The sequence below is a fragment of the Cyprinodon variegatus genome, unplaced genomic scaffold (assembly GCF_000732505.1).
Source record: "Cyprinodon variegatus isolate N-32 unplaced genomic scaffold, C_variegatus-1.0 Scaffold904, whole genome shotgun sequence".
NCBI classification, from domain to species: domain Eukaryota; kingdom Metazoa; phylum Chordata; class Actinopteri; order Cyprinodontiformes; family Cyprinodontidae; genus Cyprinodon; species Cyprinodon variegatus.
The window spans coordinates 124,890-146,205 of record NW_015151357.1 but is presented as its reverse complement, the minus strand read 5'-3'; the positions used below and the strand labels follow the sequence as shown (position 1 = coordinate 146,205).

Here is a 21,316-nt window from a genome sequence, read left to right as displayed (position 1 = left end):
TATATATATATATATATATATATATATATATATATATATATATATATATATATATATATATATAAATCTTGCTTTCTCTATTTGACATTTTTTGTACATTTTACTGCCAATACTGATTGAACAAAAAGTAATAAAAAAAAAATAAAGGAACAGGAGGTAGGAAGCATTTAAGGAGGAAAGGTTCCTCCCGGAACCAAACATTGAGGGGAAGATGGGACTTTTTCTAGTGTGACACATAAGAGTGCAGATTTTTTATTTTTATTTATTTATGTTCGAGGTTTTTGTATTTGCTATGTTAAACATTTTAAACGGTTTTTCGTAGGACGGGTTAGCACGCGGCTAACTTTCCGTTTGAAAATGGTGAGTAACGGAGTCAGCTGTTAGCGGCCCTGCTGCGGCGCACAGCTAACTAAAGCTAAATAATTGTTTCTATTTGCCATTAAAATTGCGAAACGTGAAGTGTTATTTTTAGATTATAATATAATAGATTTTTTTTACTTTTAAAGAATGAATTCAGTGATTTTTAAGCAAGAATGTTTACGAATTTAACTGTTTCCAGGTTGTGGTAATGTGCATTTTCCTATGTAATAGAATCAATGTTAATATGTAAACGGAAGAAGTGAAATATTTTTCAAGTTTTATACTTTTTGTATTGGATTTAGTTAAAGCTGACATCCAATACGAGTACTTAAGTAAAGGGCTAATGCTCTATTTTTCAGGACTGTTGGGAACATATCAGTGTTTTTGTTGTGATTTCTGTAATGTATAATTTTTTTTTTTTTTTTTTAACACTTTACATCCTTTGAAGACTCCAATTATTTCAATAATACTTTAATAATCCCAAAAGGAAATTCAGTAATTAAGATTAGTTAGTAAGATTGAATTCCCCAAACTTGGAATTATACTTGAGCTTATGGTAACATTTTAATATGAATAAAAAAAGGTAAAGAATGAAAATGTAACAATACATAATATACATTATAATGACGCATAGATTTATTATATTTCACTTTATCATCATAAAAGTATAATATAATCTTATTTCAAGCCTTGTTTTTTATTTTATTTTTTGCATTGTAGAGATATGCTAAGGTTGAATGTACTTTGATATCAGAAAAGGTTTTCTAAACTTCAATTGTTAATGTTTGTATTTTTAGTTTTATACAAAATTATTAGTTGTGTTGTGCCAGGAAGGCTGACTTGGGACATTTTTTTCTGAATCAGTTAAACTGCAAGAAATACTGTTTTGTCACTCAGAGCTGCACTTTCATTTGTTTGTAATCGCCTCCCTCCATGTTTTTGCAGATTTATCAGTTTCCCTGGATCCATACACCGGTGCGGACCGCCTTGGCAATCTGGAACCAGCTAACTAAAACTGATGTGAGGAATTTAATTCACTTAAATAAGCAGTAATATTACCACAAAACATAAACACATACCTACATTTAGAGGAGTGTCATGCAGGTTACCAAGCCAAGTCTGATTAGGCCAGTCTGAAACAGACTGGACCAATCACAGCACGAGAGGCGGGCCTATAATGCATCAGCGCTTTTCTGTAACCATAAGAGTCAAGATTGCTGCTGCAATGGAGCAATGATTTATCGATGCTATTATTTTGTGTCCAGAAAGATCTGTTTAGATCAGTACAATTTTCCTTAAAGAAATGAAGAAAAAAAGGTTTTTGTGTCACATCCGTAGTTATCGGATTGGTTTTAAACAGTTTTCCCTCACTCTGTTAGTCCCACCTATGAAATCAGGCTCTACCAGCTCCTTTCCAGACTAATACGCAGTAAATACAGCGTAACTTGTCTAGCTGGCCTCGCTATAGTAAGTAAGCACTGGATACACACTGCACCAAAGCAGTTTGAGTCGTTACGTCTATGTTTTAAAGTAGAAAAAGGAGACATTGTTGATAGAGAAGACCGTTTGCTTATAGGGAACATTGCTTCAATCCTAGATAACAAATGGGAATTATTTTTGGTTAATTTTACAGTACATTTCTTACACATTGCTCCTTTTGTTCCTGAAAAAAACAAAAACAAAAAAAAACAAGCAAATACCCCTTAATGAATTAGAAGAGGGTTTTTTTTTCTCTTTTTGTTAGATCCTAGAGCTGACTAAGGGCTCTGTGATGATGAGGGAGCGCAGCAGAGTGGAGGACACCATTCACTCCATGCAGAAAGCAGGAGCCAGAAGCCTGCAGGTGAGCCTGTCACTATTGCAAAATGTTGCTGTACGATAACCTGTCTCAGAAATTATTGCGATAAACTATTATTTTCTCCTGGGGTTTGAATTCATAGTTCTCCCACACTGCAGCTGTCGTGTTCAGCCTCGAAACCAACTCCATGTCTTGTTATTCCAAAGCTCAGCTGGCTCCCCAGGCTTTACCAATTACACTATAAGGGGAGGAATGGGCTCTGACCGATGTACCAGAGTAAAACCTAAATCTGTAGCAGAATATGGGAGATATGAGGAAAACGAACATGCAAACATAAATTATTAAGTTCATTTCAATCTGTTATGTGATTCATTATTGTTTACTGCAGTTCACGTTCCTTGGTTCTAAATAAACATGGGGATGTTTAATAGTTTCCATTTAGTGGCTTTCCTCAGAGAACCTAATACAAACTCTGCTTCACTTGTACAGTTGGAAACAAACTCTTTTGAAATTTCTTTTTAATTAGCTCTACAAATAGTTGCAAGAAATTCACATGGCACATTCTGTTTTCACTTTTGTTTTGTTTCGACGCACCTGTGTGCCACTATTGAGTTTTTCTTTTGCTTTCATAGGTTATCTCAGACTTTGATATGACGCTCACCAGATTTGCTTACCAAGGAAAGAGGGTCCCCACCACGCACAGTAAGACCAACAACTTTTTTATATTCTCATATTATTTTTAGGATACTGCTTTCATGTGTCCAGATGTTACATTTCAATTCAATTCAATTCAGTTTATGTATATAGCGCCAATTCACATCACAAGTCATCTCAAGGCATTTCACAGTTCACCAGATCATACAGTCAAATTGATTAAAAGTTTTCTATTTAAAGAAAACCAGTTGATTGCGAATTCACTATTTTATCTACTTGTCAGGAGCTTTATAAAGATAAGCATTTACTTTGAAAGACATGCAGGACACCAAGATTTAAAAGAGGCAGCGCTTTATAAAGATTTGTGGAAGCAAAAATCTTTTGTGCTTATTTTTCCTTTAACACCTAAAAAAGTCTTCACATTCTAATCATGTCCTTGTTTTTTTCAGACATCCTTAATAACAGGTTGTTGATAAATGAAGACTCCACAAAAAAGGTAGTTAATACAAAGAAGATGCCATTCTCATACTTATATTTATAAATATTAGTTGTATACAAATTAAAAGCATATTTTATTTGTTATTCTATATATTTCTATGTAGATCTCTACATTTAGAGCAAATTGAAGCAGAGGTGAACTTCCTTGTGTTTGATTAGGTCCATTCGGTCCAATGTAAAGTGGTATTTTGTATGTTAGCATTTCAGGTTGTTTATTTATTTTTGCTGTTTTGTTGCAGATGAAGGAGCTGTTAAATAGATATTATCCCATAGAAATTGATGCAAACCTCAGTCCTGAGGAGAAGCTGCCTTATATGGTGGAATGGTGAGAAAAACCCTTCGAAAAATATCATTTAGGATGGATATGCTTTATTCCGTATCCAGTTATTAAAACGTTTTATTTGAGCAATTCTTATTCAGAAATTGAATGTGTTTTTTTTTATATTGTTTTATTATGCAGTGTAATACATCTTTTCAATCTTTGGCTATTATGACTATTACTATGAAAGTCAAATAAAATCCAAAAGGATGTGTTTTAGAAAATTCAATAAGGGATAAAAATTGACTTTTCATTCAATTTTTTTTTATATACTGCTGGGTTGAAAGTTGCTCTACAAGGAAGGAAAAGTAAAGAAGATTCTCCAACTAAGCTCATTAAATGAAAGTTGAGTGGAAGGAAAAAAAGGGTTAGAAAAATCCATAAGCTTTTTGAGATGATAGTGAAATGAAGGAGTTTTTCATATTTTGAACTGTGGGTGAATTTAAAGCTTCAGGGTCGCCACACAGAAACCTGAGCACCTACGAGTAGGGAGGGGGATTGTCTTACAACTTTAAAGCCCTTCACGATTTCCTCTGTTGATGAACTTTATGGAAAGGCCGGTTTCATTTTGCAGAAGGACTTGCTCCTTCACATGCTGCAGCACAGCTGCCTGCTTTAAAGAAGTCAGATAAGAGCTGTTATTCAGAACCAGGCCACTGTAAAAGAGCTGAAGATTTCTTCAACACCTTATCAGACCCGCAATCTGATCAATTTCATGCTGCATTGATGTTGCATTATATGCAAATGCAGCCTATACAATCCAATCATATACTATCAAATGTGTCTAAATGAATGTATATAAACTCATACAAGATTAATATATAAACTTTTTAATGATATTCTAGTTTGAGGTATAATCTAGAATTTATGTGAATGCCTGCATTAGAAAATAAAATTCCTTTAATATTAGAAAAAGGGAAAAAAAAAACAAAGTTAGGATTATATTTTGGTATCCACATGAGGATGTGAAACTTTTCCTTTTGCTCTGCAGGTGGACTAAAGTCCATGAACTGCTGATTCAGCAGAGGATTAGGAAAGACATGCTGGCCCACGCTGTCAGGGAATCCAGTGCCATGCTCAGGTAACGGCTGTTACTGCTGTATCCTTCAAGAACAAAAACATTGTTTTAATCCCAGATGCTGTAAAATCCAGCATCCCTATGCTGTTCTGAGATTTAAGTGTCTTAAGAATATTATTCAGAGGTCCAGAGTTTTATTAAAAACTTTATTAAAAATTTTATTTATTTTTTTTGTTTAGTTTTTTTCCAAATTAACAATAACTTAAATGGAAGGCTTTTTACATCACTGATATATAAGAGATAGAAATACTTATATTGTCTGTTTTTATTTTTTTTTATTAATGAAGCTACTTTAAGCTTTCAGGTTAAATGTTTTGGCCTCAGTGTTAAAGTGCTGATGTGATATTCTCTGGTACTGTAACCTTTATAGTAAAAATATTTACCTTAAATAGGATCTAATTGCTTTTGTTTATAACATGAAAAAAAAACAGTATTTAATTGTACTCCTTCTCAGTTACTATAAAATGAAATATTAGACATGTTATCAGATTTGTTTTTTTCTATCTTGAGTTTGGTGCTCAACTTTGTAGTTCTAAAATGCTTTTAAAAAAATAAATGTTTTTTATCTTTGCAGGGCAAACAATGATCTTATTAGGAGTGATAAGTAGTGCTTTTTTAGTTATTTTAATAGTTTAAAGTTGTAGTAATAGAATCAGAAAAGGTATTTGGAGCTAATATTGGGTTTCAGTATTACCAGAAAGCGGCTCATGTCTGTCAGTGTCATAGTTTTGATTACAGAAGATCCACAAAAAAGATTCTTTGCATTATTAGGACTTTTACAGAGCTTAATTATAAGACTGAAACACTTAAAAAGGATAATGTACCACAAATTGTTTTTATATAGACTTAGAATTTCTCCGGATTACAGCAGGGGATTAGGACTTTGATGCCTTGAGACATTGGAAGCTTTTTATACGTTTATGTTCTACCTTAAAAGTATGAATAAACTATTAAAGTGAATAAATAAGGGAATTAAATGCCTTTCTAAAGGAAAGTGATCTATTTAGGCAATTTTAAAGCTCAGATGGAAATTCCTAAGTGTGTCAGTGGCTCTTTCATAGCTGTATAGGTACTTGGGGATAATAAAAACTCCTAAATTTTATTGTGTAAATATTTAGAAACTCTCTGGACTCTGCTTAGTTATTTTGCTGAAATATTTATCAAACAAGCAGGAAGTTTTGTAGCATTATTTGCATTTAATTTTATACCTGACAAACATTTTGTCCTTCCATCTTCATTAAAGGTAATGAAACCTGTCTAGAAACCAACAACTGATGTTTTTTTCAGGCAGGAAATTGAAGGAATAGTTAAACTTTGGAATGATGCGTTCATGTCTCCAGGGAAGGCTACCGGGTGTTTTTCGACTGTCTGGCTGAGCAACGGGTGCCTCTGTTGATCTTCTCTGCGGGAGTCGGCGACGTCCTGGAGGAGGTGATCCGACAGAATGACGTCTTTCATCCAAACGTCCACATCATCTCCAACTACATGGACTTTGACCATGCTGTGTGTAACAACACTTACAACTGCTGATTTCAGGAAAAAAAACTGTTAGTTAACATGTAACTGAGACTTTTTACTGTTTGGGATTATGAGATTGTACTTAATTCAGAAGAATTGTGTGAAAGGTTTTAGACACCATGTCAGGCTCATAATCTCAATCTGGGATCTATACCAACTCACTTTGTCTCATTATAAAGGGGATCCTCCAAGCCTTCAAAGGCCAACTGATCCACTCCTACAACAAAAGGGAAGGAGCTTTGTCCCACGCCACCGCGCTCAGAGAGCTGCACGGTCGACCCAACGTGCTGCTGCTGGGAGACTCTCTGGGAGACCTGAGCATGGCTGACGGCGTCTCTGAGGCGCAGAACATCCTGACGGTGGGCTTCCTCAATGATCAGGTGACCTAGACACTCTGGCTTTTATCACATCTTTCTCTAAAGCTGGGTCGCAAGGCAAGATTTTAAAATTTTCCGGTGATTTTTAAAACTTAGGAGACCCCAAAATATGACAATGAATAAATGTGTCCAACTAAGAAACAAAGAAGATGCTTTGTGGACTAATTTTGATTCAGAAAAAAAAAAAAACATTTCAGTTTGAAAAAGCATTGGTTAAAGGAGTGTAGGCGGAGTGAGCAGGGGCTCTACTTACTTTTTTTTTTATATTTCTTGGGGAATAATGCTTTTTGATTGGCTATCTGTTAAACGGACCAATCTAGATGGGATATAGGACCAAAATTTGCTTGATAAACTTTCAGTGTTCAGAACTGTCCTGACAATCAGTGAGCAGACCTGATCAGTCCAAAGGCACAAACAAGTTCATCACCCAGGGCAGGATTAACTTAACGTTTAAAAATGATGTGTCAAGTTTAGTGTAAATTGTGTCTTTGTTTCTGGTCAGGTGGAGGACAGAAAGGAGTCATACATGAACTCGTTTGACATCGTGCTTGTGAAGGACGAGACGATGGACGTCCCCAATGCCATCCTGAGATACATCATCTCAGAAACTAGAAAGGTGCACAGGAAAAAGGTGGACACTACTTGAAAGTATAAATATATTGCCCATGTTTTATTTACATTGTGACCTCAATCCAGACCTCAGGAGTCACCTCATTTTATTTTGCCCTCTGTTTTCATTTTGCGTAAGCACCACAGGTGTTCTACTTTAAATGTAAACAAATGAAGAAGGTGTGTTATCTTGTGTGAGATCCTGTTGTTTTCACATCAATGTGCTCCTTTTGGATTAGTTTCTTTCATGTCTGAACCGGGATGCTAATATGTTGTAAATCTCTCAAACTTTGAACCCAGAATTATATTAACCTTTTTTTTTTCTTTGCCTATTCTTGGTAAATGTAGGTACTTGATGTGTGTGTATATATAAAATATATATATATATATATGGTTAGTGTACAGAGGCTATAAATAAGGCTAAAGCAATGTTGCAATAAGCATTAAGCTCTTTTTAAGGCACAGAAATTGTAAACAATTAACTGTGGTGTTTAATGACTTATACCATCATAAGATGGCATTTTACTTAAGAATGGAATTCTTAAGTTGCACAAATGAATGCAGTGTTCTAGTCTGTAGTAATTTTTTAGTACTAAGAAAACTTGAAGTTATATTCAGCTTTTCTTAACCTCTAATTTAAAGACTGAAGAGAAATCAAATATTTTCTGTAATAGTAGAAAATACCAGCACCAGCACTATAAATCACAGCACATTTTTTCAACAGGGGGACAACAGTATGTCATGTTTCTCTTTTGAAAATGTAAACAAAATAAAATGTTTTTTTTTTTTTTTTTTCAAAGGTTTATTAAAACATTCAGGGACACAAAAAAAAGGTGCTTCTTTTATTTTTAACACAAAAAAATCCTCCAGAAAAGATTGTTTTGCACAGTTTTTTCTCAAATACTGTAAATAAACGGTGACGCTGGGTACGAGCTGTAGCTTGTTTTTATCGTTTGTCCCTGAGAGGAAATAAAAGCCTTTTTTTCCCTCCTCACAACTCTTCGTGTTTCGTTTGCTCCCGTTCCTTGTCCTCTTCGACTTTTAGTTTGAGCTCATTGACTGTTATCACGCCATCTTTGTTGCGGTCCTGGTTTTGAAACATGTCGGCCACAATTTCCTCCATGGTCATTCCTGGCTTTATCCGTCCTTTTCCTTCTGCAACCTGCAGCTTGATAAACTCCCCAAACTACGGTCAAAGAAAAGACAAAGGTAATTAAACTACAGGGCATATTGGTTCAAAGCCATTATATCCTGTTTAATCTCATTTCCATTATATTCAACTTCTATGGTGAATTGTCTGACAATGTTGTTCCTATTACAACCACCAGGTGGCGTCAAAGAAATTTATGAAACTTTTTCCTCACTCTAAACTAACATAATGAATTTTTACACTAAAATCAATAGTAGAATTTTTTCCCAGATCAAAACATATTTAAGTTTTCGAACATTTAACACAAATGCATCAAATTAATTTATTATAATACGTTTTCAGCAGCACTGCTGTAATTTAATTCCACAGAGACTGGACTAGTATAAGACGTACCTCTTCCAGCGGCACCTCTCCGTTCTTGTTCAGATCCATGGCTTCAAAAAGATCTGCAGGAGTGTCATCAAGCCACACGAACAGGTAACCAGGTGGGACACCTTTCTCAAAGCTCACCATTTCGATGTTGAAGACCAGCACTGCACTGCTTGGTACGCCAGCAGCTGAAGCACAACAGGAGACCAACTTTAGATTATAGGAACTACGAAACATTTTTATTTACATATACATAATTCCAAACTCTTAATTCAGTGGGTAAGTTAAGCCAAGTTTCCTTTCTTCCATCCCTAATTTAACGTTAAGATGCCTACAGCTATATGGAACAACTGTTTTAAGAGAGGAATATGTTTCTGAACTTGGTGAGGCTTGCTTTAAGATTAGATTTAATGTTGGCTTATTCTGAAATCTTGGAAAGGGTTAATTAACTGAGAAATTCCATGCTTCGTTAGATTCTTCATATACATGACATCTCCACAAAAACATGATTTTTGCATGTATGTATTCGATAAAATGGACGCATATTTTTTCTCACCTCCCCTCTCTCCGTGTCCGAGGTGAGGCGGCACTGTAATCCTCCTCTTCTCCCCGACACACATGCCCCTCAAGCCCTCATCCAGCCCATCGATCACCTTGTCCTGTCCCAGAGCAGCTTCCTGTTGGTTCTCGTAGTCGTCTCTTTAGAAGGAAACGCCATTTAAATCAAAAAGATTCTTGAGTGGTTAAAAAGAGGTTGATAGATACTCACGAGGAGAAGAGTAGAGTCCCGTCCATCAGGGTGCAGTTGTAATTGTAGCGCACCAGGTCGTTTACAGCAGTGGTGTCGTTGCACACCTCCGGTTTGTAGGTTACCTCAATCTCCACCTTGTCGCTGGGGTTATGGAAGTCGATGACGTGGATGTCGAAAACCAGAACGGCAGATGGAGGGATCACATCGCCTGAACACACCACAGAGAAATTATTTCATCCTCCTGGAAAGACTTCATGGATTCCAACTACATTGATTTTTTTTTTTTTTTAATACTGCAATAACTAACCAGCTCCTTGTTCTCCATAAGCAAGGTGTGGAGGAATGATGACCCTCCTCTTTTCCCCTATGCAGACTCCCAGTAGGGCCTGGTCCATACCTGGGATCACGTAGCCCATCCCAATGTAGGTGTTATATGTGCTGTTTCTCTGGTAGCTGTGATAAAAAAAAAATTAATTGCAGAGACCTTGCTGGTTAAAAAAACGTTCAAATTCAAGACATGACTTAAGAAAACGATGATCCACGCTGGGATATGAGCACACCTGGTGTCAAAGGTCACTCCGTTCAGGAAGGTCCCATTATAATGGTACCGGATGTAGTCCCCCGGCACAGACTTGCGAGTGCAGGACTCTGGAACATCCTGGTAGTCGATGGTGATGTTATCATTTGGGTTATAAACGTCTTCTAAGAGGACGTCAAAGACCAGCGTAGCCTGAGGGGGAATCATTGTGCCTGTAAAAGAGGAGCGTTTAACAAGTCAGAACCCAGGAGTCCTGTTATGAGCACCTCTTAGGAAAAACACATTTAGGAAGGAATAATTTGCTTTTCCATCTTTCATCAGCATAAGTTTAGAAAAGTAATTCATGGTAAAGAAAAGTTGTTTATTTCTTATACATTATATTTTATTGTCTTTCCTTCTAATGTGTCACCATAGAAAGGGGTATGTGGCATAAAGTAACAGTCTCCACCCCCCGTGGTTGCACACTACTTGTGTCTTACTTTTCCTACAAGATCAGAAAAAAATATACATATTTATCTTTTATTGAATAATTTCCAGCTGCCAAAATCCTGGACAGTCATGGTGTAGAAACTAAAGGAGCACAACACAGCGCATTAAGGTAAGGCTGAATTAAGCTAAGTAGGAGCAAACAACTTCCTGAAGATTGGCTACCAGAGTGAGAAGCAAAGCTAATTAACCAGCTAATGCTTATAAAGCTTCTGTTTTAAGAGCATGACTGAAGAGCATTTGAAACTTTGCACAATAAACTTAATTTCTTTCATTGTTTTCCATTTCAGAAAGAGAATGTTTTCATTTATCAGACCTTTGTCATTCTTCCACAACAATTTACTGACAGATAAGTATGAGAAATTATGGTTTTCACTAAATTTAAATGATTCTGTTATGCTAAACTTTAAATCACCAATTACAACCATAACAGGAACATTTTTGGTATGGACCAGTTTACTCTTTAATTTATTGGTCGGACCTGAAAACATCAATTTCAGTAGCAGCAGCATAAAATGTGCTTTCTGTGCAATCACTCCTCATTTCTCAGCATAAAACTAGAATAATTTTGAAAATAAAGGAAAAGATAAATGTAATTTATCTGCACTAACAACTGAATTAAGGCACTGATTCTATGAAGAGGTAATTGGAGAATAAAATAAAAATACTTTGGTGATATACATTTTCTAGAAATGCCGAGATGAATGAAGATATTTATTTTATTTGTATTACATTGTGAGAAAAGATCTCTCAGATACTTATACAATGTATATGGAAGTCCATAAACTTTTTACATTCTGTCGTCTTAAAACCGATACTTAAGTGTTTTTTTATTTGCAGGACCAATACAATATCATAGATATTATGGAAAGTAGAAGGAAATAGATGGAGCATTTTTTAAGGAAGCTGTTGGTTTGGTTGGAGGAGACTAGAACTCACTGGCCTACATGTGGAAAGCTAGATGTGGTAGAAAATTAATGCCGCAGATCCCCTTGAATGTGGGGATGTTTTCTTTAATTACCAGCAGGGGGAAGGAAGCTGCTCAGAAACAATTGGGAGATGGATAAAAGTAAAAACAGGATAATCCTCAGAGAAAACCTGTTAAAGGCTTAAAAAAATCAGACGGGTGTTTACAGAAGCTCTCTCTTTTTGCTGTTTCAACAAAGTAGACCTTTAAGGCTGAATACATATAAATGTCATATTTTTAAGATTTGTATTTGCAAAAACAAACATAAAACCCATATAACTTTTTTCTTCTGATTTAAATGTACCTTCTACATTATTTTTCTGTCACTTTAAATCAGTAAAATATAAACAAAAGGAAAGAACAAGGAGGAAAATGTAATGCATAAATCAATTGTTAAAAACTAAATATTTAATTAAATGTAAAAAACATAAATAAATGATAGAGGATTGAAAGTAACTGATTGTAAAAAGATGGACCTTCTTTCTTACCTGATCCTTTTTCTCCATAAGCTTTGAATGGTGGAATAACGATGTGTCTGATCTCGCCCACACACATCCCCAACAGGCCCTCGTCCAAGCCTTTGACCAGCCAGCCTTCGCCTACCAAGGAGTTGTGGGTCTGCTTCCTGTTGTAGCTACGCGGGGCTCACACAAGCGCAAAGTCAGACACATAACTTGTCACAGACAACACACCTGGACACAGTGCAGACACACACAGGCTGTCATTCTTTGCTCTACTTGATTTGTTTATCATTTAGCTGGATGCTCATTCCAGTTTAACTCCCAATTTATAAACAGGAAAGCTCTCCATTAAACAACCACATTCCCGAAATCACCTGGAGTCAAAGACGGTTCCGTCGAGCAGAGTGCCGTTGAAGTGGTAACGCACAAAGTCTGTACGCATCACTGAGCGCTTGCAGTCCTTGGGAGTACTGACTGTTTTGGTGACGACCAGGTCTTCCTTGTTCCACAGATCCAAGAGGTGGACGTTGAAGACCAGCGTGGAATCTGGAGGAATCACATCCCCTGGGGAAAAATGGTCAAAGCTTAAAATGGATGTCTGGGAAATCTGCTTTCATGGAAGGTTTTCATGGAATTACATGGTATTTATCCCCTAAAGTAGGTACTTCCTATTTACTCGTTTTGTGCATTTGGATATAAGCAATCAGTAATGCAAACACTTAATTGGTGGCAGCACCATACTGTGGAGAGACATTACAAAGCAAAGTTGGTGAGTTGATGGGGAGGTGGGTAGAGGTAAATATAGGGTAATCCAGATAAGTGGCTGTGAAAGATTTGAGACGGAGGCGGTGGTTTGTGTTCCAGGGGGACCCTTAAAGTACTGCCAGAACCATAATTGGGGGTGTTTGTACTCAAAACATATCCATGAGAATGGCCTAGACCAATCTAGACATAAATTCAATCAGGACTCCATAGAAACTTAAATATGTTCAAAGATGGCTGCTGTCCAAACAAACAATTTTAGATGACGGGTGCGAAGTCAGTCTGACTGGACAGGATAAATGGGGGCAAAGATTGCAGTTTTCCTGCTTTTCTCCAATCTTTAAAAAGCCTGACCAGAAATTCCCATTTTTCCAAAAAAACCCTTTTTCATAACTAATACCATCAGGTATTAAAAGGTCTCAATACACTAAGAAAGTTGCAGTCTTAATTCTTAGAAGAACGTTGAACAATACCAGCAAAGCAACACAAACTAAGGTAAAGTTAAATAAAGTTTATAGCATTGACAGTGGCGGATTTTCAGACCTTTGAAGAGGTTGAAAAGATGGTTGGATGAGATTTATTAAACATGCAAGTATCAGTTAATTGCCCAAAATTAAGGAAATCAGAGCCAATGAATTCTGCAAAGAACCGGCAGAGGTAGTACACACAAAAACATCACCATCATCCTGAAACTCCATTTGAATTTATAAAAATGTGCGTCAAATTACTTCATCTTTGGACATGGCAGCGGGACATTGGAGTGCTGCAGTGGTATCCTGCTCGCGGCTGCAGACTAGTAAATTTACAAAGTCTAATGACAGAAACGAGGAAGAAATATGGCAAAGAAACGCATTTCGGATTTGTCTTCTCGTGAGAGATTTCTCATTGACCACAGAGCGCACCTCAACATTTAGACACCTGTAACCAGGCAGAGCACCCTGCCTGTAGCTCAAAGTAAGAGCATGGTGCCGCCACGCACATTCATATCCATTCAGTTTAACATAATCATAGTATTTTAGAGTGTTATTTTGTGTTGTTTGTGTTATGGATATGGAGAACTGTTCCATAACGTTTAATAGTATAATAATATAATTATTTCCTTGTGGTTTGCGTAAAAGGATTATGGAGATAATAGAGTCACGTGTGACATAAACACAGGGACTCAGGTTCATACCAGCTGACCAAATCTATGTTGCTATAGTGTTATTGGGAAGTTTATTTAATAGCCCATATATTTACCTGAAAACTCAAGATGTCTCTGTGTTACAGAGCCTGGTTGAATGCACTATAGTGTATATGAGAATAAAGTAGTGAATCTCAATCTATTTACTTAATTATTTTTAATGTATTTTAAATAGACCTACTGCGATGGACTGGCGACCTGTCCAGGGTGGACCCCGCCTCTCGCCCATTGACTGCTGGAGATAGGCACCAGCACCCCTTGCGACCCCAATTGGGACAAGCGTGTCAGATAATGGATGGATGGATGGATGGATAAATCGACCTAAAAGCTCATAGGTCTGTTGTCCAAAAAAAAAATAAAATTCAAAGCACCCAAAATTATTTTTATTATATTTACTATATATTATGATATCACTATTTAATAGTACTTTAGGTTTTCTATAACACAACCAGGGGCGGCCATGGCCACCCTTAGCCAATCATTGGCCACCCCTACCATTTTTTCCCCCCCCTAATACAGATGGTGGCAGCAGTAATGCTCTCAAGTGGAATATTCATTTTAATTTTTCATGTATTACTTACTATTTTTTCATGTATTAAAAATTTCTTGATAACAAAAACACTGTGGTTAAATATACACATCAATATAGTAACATTAACCACTTAAAACGCGAGCCAGTGGACTCTAAATGGGGGTAATAGTTCAGATTGCATAACATTCCACCAGTAAAATTTTTACCAGCAGGTGGAGCCATTGCGCGCCGCTCAAAGCTGACACCAAAAGTTCCAAACCCCACAGCTCTGGAACTGTTACAGCTAGAGGTCTGAAATGTTCTGCATTTGTGTTTGACATGATGTAGAACACATATAATACAATAAAACCTGCTTTTTCTCAAGAATGTCTTTATTACTGCTGTTCAAAAAAGACCTATCATTTTGAAAATGAAAAATCAAATTTGTGTCATGTTTGAACTGATGTAGTTTGGTCTGTGTTCTACTCACCCAATTTTAATTTACATATTAGGAAACTAGAGGGTGTTAGCTTTCAAATAATTTATTTCACATGTAATTTGGGCTTACAGTTCCTTAGTTATTTGCTTTTTCATTTGGGTATACAAAATAGGTGAGGATTACCCAAAATGAGGTGGATGTTAAGAGGTTAAAGATAAGTACAGAATTCCTGCTCTTTTCAAAACTAGATTTTGTGTTTTATGAAGTAAAGAGAAAATGATGTGTCGCTGCATTCATCCAGGAGTCTACACTGAAATCATCATTTTTAGCCACCCCTGTGGCCACCCCTATAATTTTTCCCTCTAATACAGACAGTGGCAGCAGAATCTAGGGCTCTGTTTAACCCATTTGATGTAATTTATTTAAGGCTGAAACAATTCATCGGATTAATTGATTATTAAAATAATGTCAACAAATTTAGTAATCGATTACTGTAATTTTCAGATTATATAACAATGCGGCTTATCTATGGACTTTTACAGCTAACGGCCACTAGGGAAATACCTAAATCTATGGATTTTACCGTCCACCATGTTGACGTCACATTTGCTTCAACACACAAGTACGGTAGCCACGCGGTGCGTCTTGTATATGTACAAATCATGCAATTTAGCTTCTGCGGCTTATATTCAGGTGCGGCTAATAGTCTGAAAACTATGGTAATCATTAAAGGAGAAGTTCGGTTTTTTACACTTTAAGCCCATTTTCTGTAGTGTCCAGGATGAAATCGAATGATCGACACCAAAAGTTTGACAATTGCTCCTGTCTCTGCTTTTTGGCTCATTTAGAATCACCCCCTGGCTGCTTTAGAATGGCTTTCATAGAGCATGTCCGATAATGTCCTTAAAACAACCTTAAACGTTCTTTTTTTAAAATATGCTACTCACCGTGTCGTCAGCGCTGTTCAATGACGTTCCAAAAAAAGTTTCGTAAAGAAAAAACGTTCCTGTAGTGTTTTATTTAGCATTTTGTAAATCCCATTGAGTTCTGTAGGAATAGTCAATATTCCCCTGCCACCGGAAACGGAAATGGGGCCTGTTTACACAGTTGTAGTCTTTTCGCTTCACTCTGTGTACTCCGACGTCGAGGTGCTAACGTCTCTGTTAAACACTTTAAAAAACTCTGAAAATGGAATACGAAAGGTGGATTCTTGATTCTCGACGAAAAAAAGAACGTTTAAGGTTGTTTTAAGGACATTATCGGACATGCTCTATGCAAGCCATTCTAAAGCAGCCAGGAGTGGATTCTAAATGAGCCAAAAAGCAGAGACAGGACCAATTGTCAAACTTTTGGTGTCGATCATTCGATTTCATCCTGGACACTACAGAAAATGGGCTTAAAGTGTAAAAAACCGAACTTCTCCTTTAACTGGAGTATAGAGACTCTAAAAGGCATCCCCAAACTCGGTCCTCAAGGCCCCCTGTCCTGCAGGTTTTAGAGGTTTCTCTGCTTCAGCACAGCTGGTTATAATGATTGCAGTAGACCAAAAGCCTGTTAATCAGCTTTCAATTAAAATCAGCTGTGCTGGAGCAAGGAAACCTCTAAAACCTGCAGGACAGGGGGCCTTGAGGACCGATTTTGGGAATGCCTGTTCTAGAAGATGTCTTTAGCTCACAGAGTGATCCACTTAGAGCAGGAATTATACCAAAACTGTAAAAAAAAAAAAAAATTCCATTTTAGATAAAACATGTTTTCGTCTGTCAATATTCTCCATCCAGAACTCCTCTACTGCTGCAACAAAGCTGTATTGTAAATTATAAACATGTTATTCACATCTAATTTTTGGTAGGGACAAGTAGTTCAGTTTAAAATGTTGGTAGGGACATGTCCCTATGGTCCCTATACAAACCTAAGCCTATGGGTTCTGGCCACTTTCGGCCCCCCCCTCAGAGTTCATTGGTTATTGCGTGGCCACCCTTATAAAATGTTCTGGCTAAGCCTCTGAACAGACCCAGCAGAGCGCTCCTACCTGCCCCTGCGCTCCCATAGGCCAGGTGTGGAGGGATGGTGATTTTCCTGCGCTCATTCACACACATCCCCTGCAGGCCTTTATCAACTCCTGCAATGAGCCGACCCTCCCCGATCAGGCCCACTTTGGCTGCTCCTTTCTCATAGCTGCAAAGGGAAAAAAAATAAAAAAGTGGGTCAACTTCAGATTGTTTATATCTGCAGGGCATGCTTTATGCTTTAAACCTGTTTTAACCTGCATCTCTTCACTCCTTTGAAAGTCAAAAACTTTTTCAGGCGAGCAACTTTTTAAAAACCAGCAAACAAAAGTTCAACATTTCAGATAAATAAATATAAACTGACCTGGAATCCAGCGTCTTTCCGTCCATAAATGTGGCGTTATAATGGTAGCGGACATAATCTCCTTCCTTGGCCTCTCTTGCGCACTCTTTGGGGATGCCATATCTGTCCACGACTACATCTCCCAAAACGGGACTGGGGTTACACTCCACGGAAAACCACGCAGCGAGGAACGATAAAACAACGCAAAGGGGAAGCATTTTTACAATAAGGGGTTAAATAAATTAAATTTGATGTAAAAACAGCAGAAAGGGAGGTCATTAGGCCAAATTTAAAAGAAGGAGAGAGGATCTAAAAGCCTGCGGGTGGGGAGCGCGTTTTCTTTCCACGCAGAGGGCTGCGGATGTGGAGCAGGGCTGTAAACGTGGACAGTCTCCAGGTCTGCTGTAGGACTTTTTTTTTTTTTTTTAAACCAAAGTGGGAGGAATGTTGAAGCAGAAGGAAGGACTTTAGTCCAAATTTCCACAATAAGAAATGAGCCCCTTCTTCTCCAAGCAGTAGAAAACCAGCTACCCCTTTATAATCCCTCTACTTTATGTTACTAAAACTTCCTAAATATCAAATTTACTTATTTTCTTTTTTGTGTTGTTTTCTTTTCTACATTTAATAAATGTTAGTGTTTTCAGAATAAAATCTGTGTGAGATCTTAGAGTTCATCTCAAGCTGAAAAACTGAAACACTGATTTTTATTCTTGGTTTTATTTTGAAATCAAAGCAGCTGCCTGCAGCTGTACTCACACAGAGACCGCCTCTCAGAGCCGTAAAGCAACCTGAGCTCCACGACTGGCACTTTTCACCAATGCTTTCTCCATGTCTGACACTCAGTCAGAAGCTGCAAATGTGTAAAATGTTTTTATTAGGCCTAATTGTGGAAGGATCTCAGTGAAGGGATTGTTTTTGCATAAATGCAGCTCTAAGCAACCCCCTTCTCCAACACATTGAATTCATTTAAGTAATAAGAAAGATTTTAACAAACAATAGAACATTTTTAAGGATCCAAAGCTGCTAAATTGAAATAGTAACTGAGTAAAATTTCTTATTATGTATTAAAACTGTAATAAAATACAGATACTTGATGTTTAACCCTTTAAAGGGCAAGTTACCATTTTAGGTCCCTTCCCTACCCCTTACAAATGGAGTCCCCTTGTCCCTCAGTGAGGTCTAGAAGCACAAAATCTATATCCATCCATTCAGCAAAGATACTGCTACATGGCTCTGCATCTAATTTTGGCATTTGACCAATTAGATGAGCCCTTGAATGATATATTAACCACTGTAAATTAAGTTGAAAAAAGAAAAAAAGGTAAAAAGCTAATTGAAAAGTTACAAATTAAAGTTAATAAGCCTAGTTAACAATTATATTTAGGTCTATAAACTAAAGTAAGTAAGTACCAGTATCAGCATTAATGCCGCTAAGGTTATGTTGTACAAAAAAAAAAAAAATGTGTTTCTTTCACTCTGAGTGTTTTTCATGAATTTCTTATAGAAGCACTTTGGTTATTTTTCTTAATATATTTGGGCAAATTGGCGTTTCTTGTTATTACATTGACATTAATTTTTGCCATCAAAATATCCATATTTTTTTAATGTTACAAAGGTAATAAGGTCTTGTCCTGGATTCTAATAACACTATTGGCTCAATACTTTCAAAGTATTTTACTGATTGCCCTGTAAAGGGTAAATTACTACTACAGTCTTCTAGATTGAATTTTCACTTCAGCTTCATTGGACTCAGGAATCATAAGAGAATATAAAAATGTACACAATATACTGATACAAAATGTATCAGTTTAAATGTTCAACAGCCTGTCACAGTATATGTGGTACACATTACTCTAAAGATCACTGGGGGAAGGAATGTGATGGTGAGAAAACATTTAAAAATTGTTCAGACTTTGATTGGCTTATAGGTTTTTATGTTTGTGACAGGTACTCGAGTATAGTTGTGCCTTAACAGAATTTGTATAAATAATCACTGCAGTTTTTAGCAGAAATTCCCCACCTCACATTTATTTTTTCTATAGATCACAGGCTTTGCTTGAAGTAGGCTATTGTAAGCAGCTTTCAGGCCCAATCTGTCGTGCACAGCCTTCATAAAATGCTCAAAGTCAGGATTCAAAACCAAGACCTTCTTGGTAATGAAGTATATCCCTCTGCAGCCCTTGTTCATCACAGGAACTCTAATAAAAAATAAAATAAAAATCTCGTAATTGCACATGTGAAATTTAGGATTTTGTATTTGAATTTATGGATTTAACAACTATGTATTTAGAAAACTATTGATACTCAAGTGGCCATTAATAAAATTACTTGACATGATTCCAGATCCAATTTTCCAATTATGTTATTGGAATAATGTATTTATGACATTATTACAGTTTTTAATATTTTCAGTGATGCTTTGATCAGTTTACATATTCCATTTATCAGCAAAGATTTTTTTAAATAAAATATAACAGTTTTATAAATCCAAAGCTGTTTTTAAAGAATTACTCTATTCAACTTTGACCAGTGCAGATATGGTATATTTTAAACAAGATATGAACAGATAAAAACAAGAGGTAAAAAATAAATATCGAAATACAGGAAATTATCCTATTTTTTTAACCAAACTTCATTATCGATTCCAGCTATTGGCTGAAGATCAACCGAGTTCCCTTCCTTCCATTTACACCAAAAATAGAAAGTTGATGACAAAATCTATAAAGTAATAGTTTCCCACAAGTGGACTCTTATAATTTTCATAGTTTTTTATGATCACTTTGCCACCAAAACAACACAACACTGGTAAATTCGGAATTTAGTGCATTTAAAACAGCTTTGAAACATTTTTTCCAATAAAAATTAAAAATTTGTTAGTGAAAGACCTACTTAACATAACAGTGTTGCCTGCTTGGTTTCCCCATAGGAGAACACACCCTGGAGGGAGAGACTTATTGCACATCTTAGAAATAACCATTTGCTTTATAAGAATTCCAGTTTAAAGAAATTAAGAAAAAAAACAAAGAAAAATAGGTAACCTCTTCATCACCCTTAACAATAAAGAGAAACAGTTATTTTCCAGATGCTCCAATCAAAAGGAAATTAGAACCTAAATAAAGCTGGCTGTAGATCAGAAGGTAAGCTCTCTATTTTACTACCAGCTGCTGGCCGGTGCTGAGAAACCTGAGCCTGAAGCTTCAAAGACCCAATCCTAGAATTCCCACATACCCCTGAGCGCTTCACCAGACCACCACACTAATACTGGAAAAGCAGACGAGAGGAGGAATAAACGGGGATGTTCTCCTATCATGGTTGGACTGGGCGTAAAACCAGGCTTCCATTTCTTATTTTTACTAATCTTTTGGGTAAAGTTTGCTGTTAGGAAATCTGCACCATATGAAAGCTTCAGAAGTTTTCCAAAAGAAGAACTTATTCCCCTTAACACAGCCTACAGAAAGGCGCTGGACAGCTACGCAGCAGGAAACTGGACCGAATCCATCCGGTACTTGGAGCTGAGTTTGCATTTGCACAGACATTTTAAGGAAAGTGTGAGGTATTGTGTGATCCGCTGCAACAGCAGCAGTCATGAGGAGCCGCTTTTCACCGCAGCAGCCTTGGATCTGGGGGCCCCTTTAAGCGTTCACTGGCACCTAATGAGAATGGCTTCCTGTCAGAAGAAATGCAGAGCGCATTTCCCAGTGCTGCAGCTGCCACCTCCCAGCAGGGAGATCCTGGAGGAGTTCAGAAGAAGATCTCCTTACAGATACCTGCACTTTGCCCTTTCCAAGGTGAGCGAGAGCTTTGTCTAATCTACGGACTGAAAATATTTGGATGCACTTCATTACTGAGAGAACTTACAGAAAAAGTAAACTGGTGTGAGTCCTGCAGCACAGCTGGCTGAAAGTTGGAAGCTTAAAGCTTTCAGGAGGACTCATCGATGTGAATGCTTGACAGAAAAATTACACAAAATCAACATTTTAGCACAGATTTAGCCTTTAAAAGAATTTGGTCTTAAATATTTGAACAGGGGAGAACAGCTCCTGTTGTGCCATATGCCATGGTCATGGAATGCCATGATCATAGCAAGTCACATGGCAAGACACAGGTGTGACTTGCCACCCCCCTCTGTGTTGAGGACA

At 36.9% G+C, this 21,316-nt stretch overlaps 3 protein-coding genes across 3 annotated transcripts in view; 2 read left to right on the top strand and 1 right to left on the bottom strand.

Annotated features, from left to right (window-relative positions):
• The first annotated feature begins 196 nt into the window (after positions 1-196).
• On the top strand, positions 197-7,572 carry LOC107099761 (7-methylguanosine phosphate-specific 5'-nucleotidase-like). The gene is made up of 10 exons (XM_015398019.1): positions 197-360; positions 1,306-1,380; positions 2,105-2,203; positions 2,791-2,860; positions 3,262-3,308; positions 3,550-3,635; positions 4,621-4,710; positions 6,048-6,210; positions 6,405-6,605; positions 7,105-7,572. Exons 1-10 carry the CDS (start codon positions 358-360, stop codon positions 7,246-7,248), a joined length of 978 nt encoding a protein of 325 aa, XP_015253505.1. The 5' UTR covers positions 197-357; the 3' UTR covers positions 7,249-7,572.
• Positions 7,573-8,024: 452 nt separating this feature from the next.
• LOC107099764 (peptidyl-prolyl cis-trans isomerase FKBP10-like) lies at positions 8,025-17,551 on the bottom strand. Its single transcript, XM_015398023.1, has 10 exons — positions 17,199-17,551; positions 16,858-17,003; positions 12,308-12,497; positions 11,961-12,106; positions 10,042-10,231; positions 9,789-9,934; positions 9,500-9,689; positions 9,287-9,429; positions 8,755-8,918; positions 8,025-8,397 (listed from the first exon to the last, which is right to left on the bottom strand). Exons 1-10 carry the CDS (start codon positions 17,393-17,395, stop codon positions 8,203-8,205), a joined length of 1,707 nt encoding a protein of 568 aa, XP_015253509.1. The 5' UTR covers positions 17,396-17,551; the 3' UTR covers positions 8,025-8,202.
• A 2,871-nt stretch (positions 17,552-20,422) lies between these two features.
• The window catches only part of LOC107099765 (synaptonemal complex protein SC65-like), a 5,526-nt gene continuing 4,632 nt past the window's right edge, over positions 20,423-21,316 (top strand). Inside the window, exon 1 of the mRNA XM_015398025.1 lies at positions 20,423-20,965. Within this exon, the coding sequence (XP_015253511.1) occupies positions 20,486-20,965 (480 nt within the window). The 5' untranslated portion in view covers positions 20,423-20,485. The remainder of the gene's footprint in view (positions 20,966-21,316) is intronic.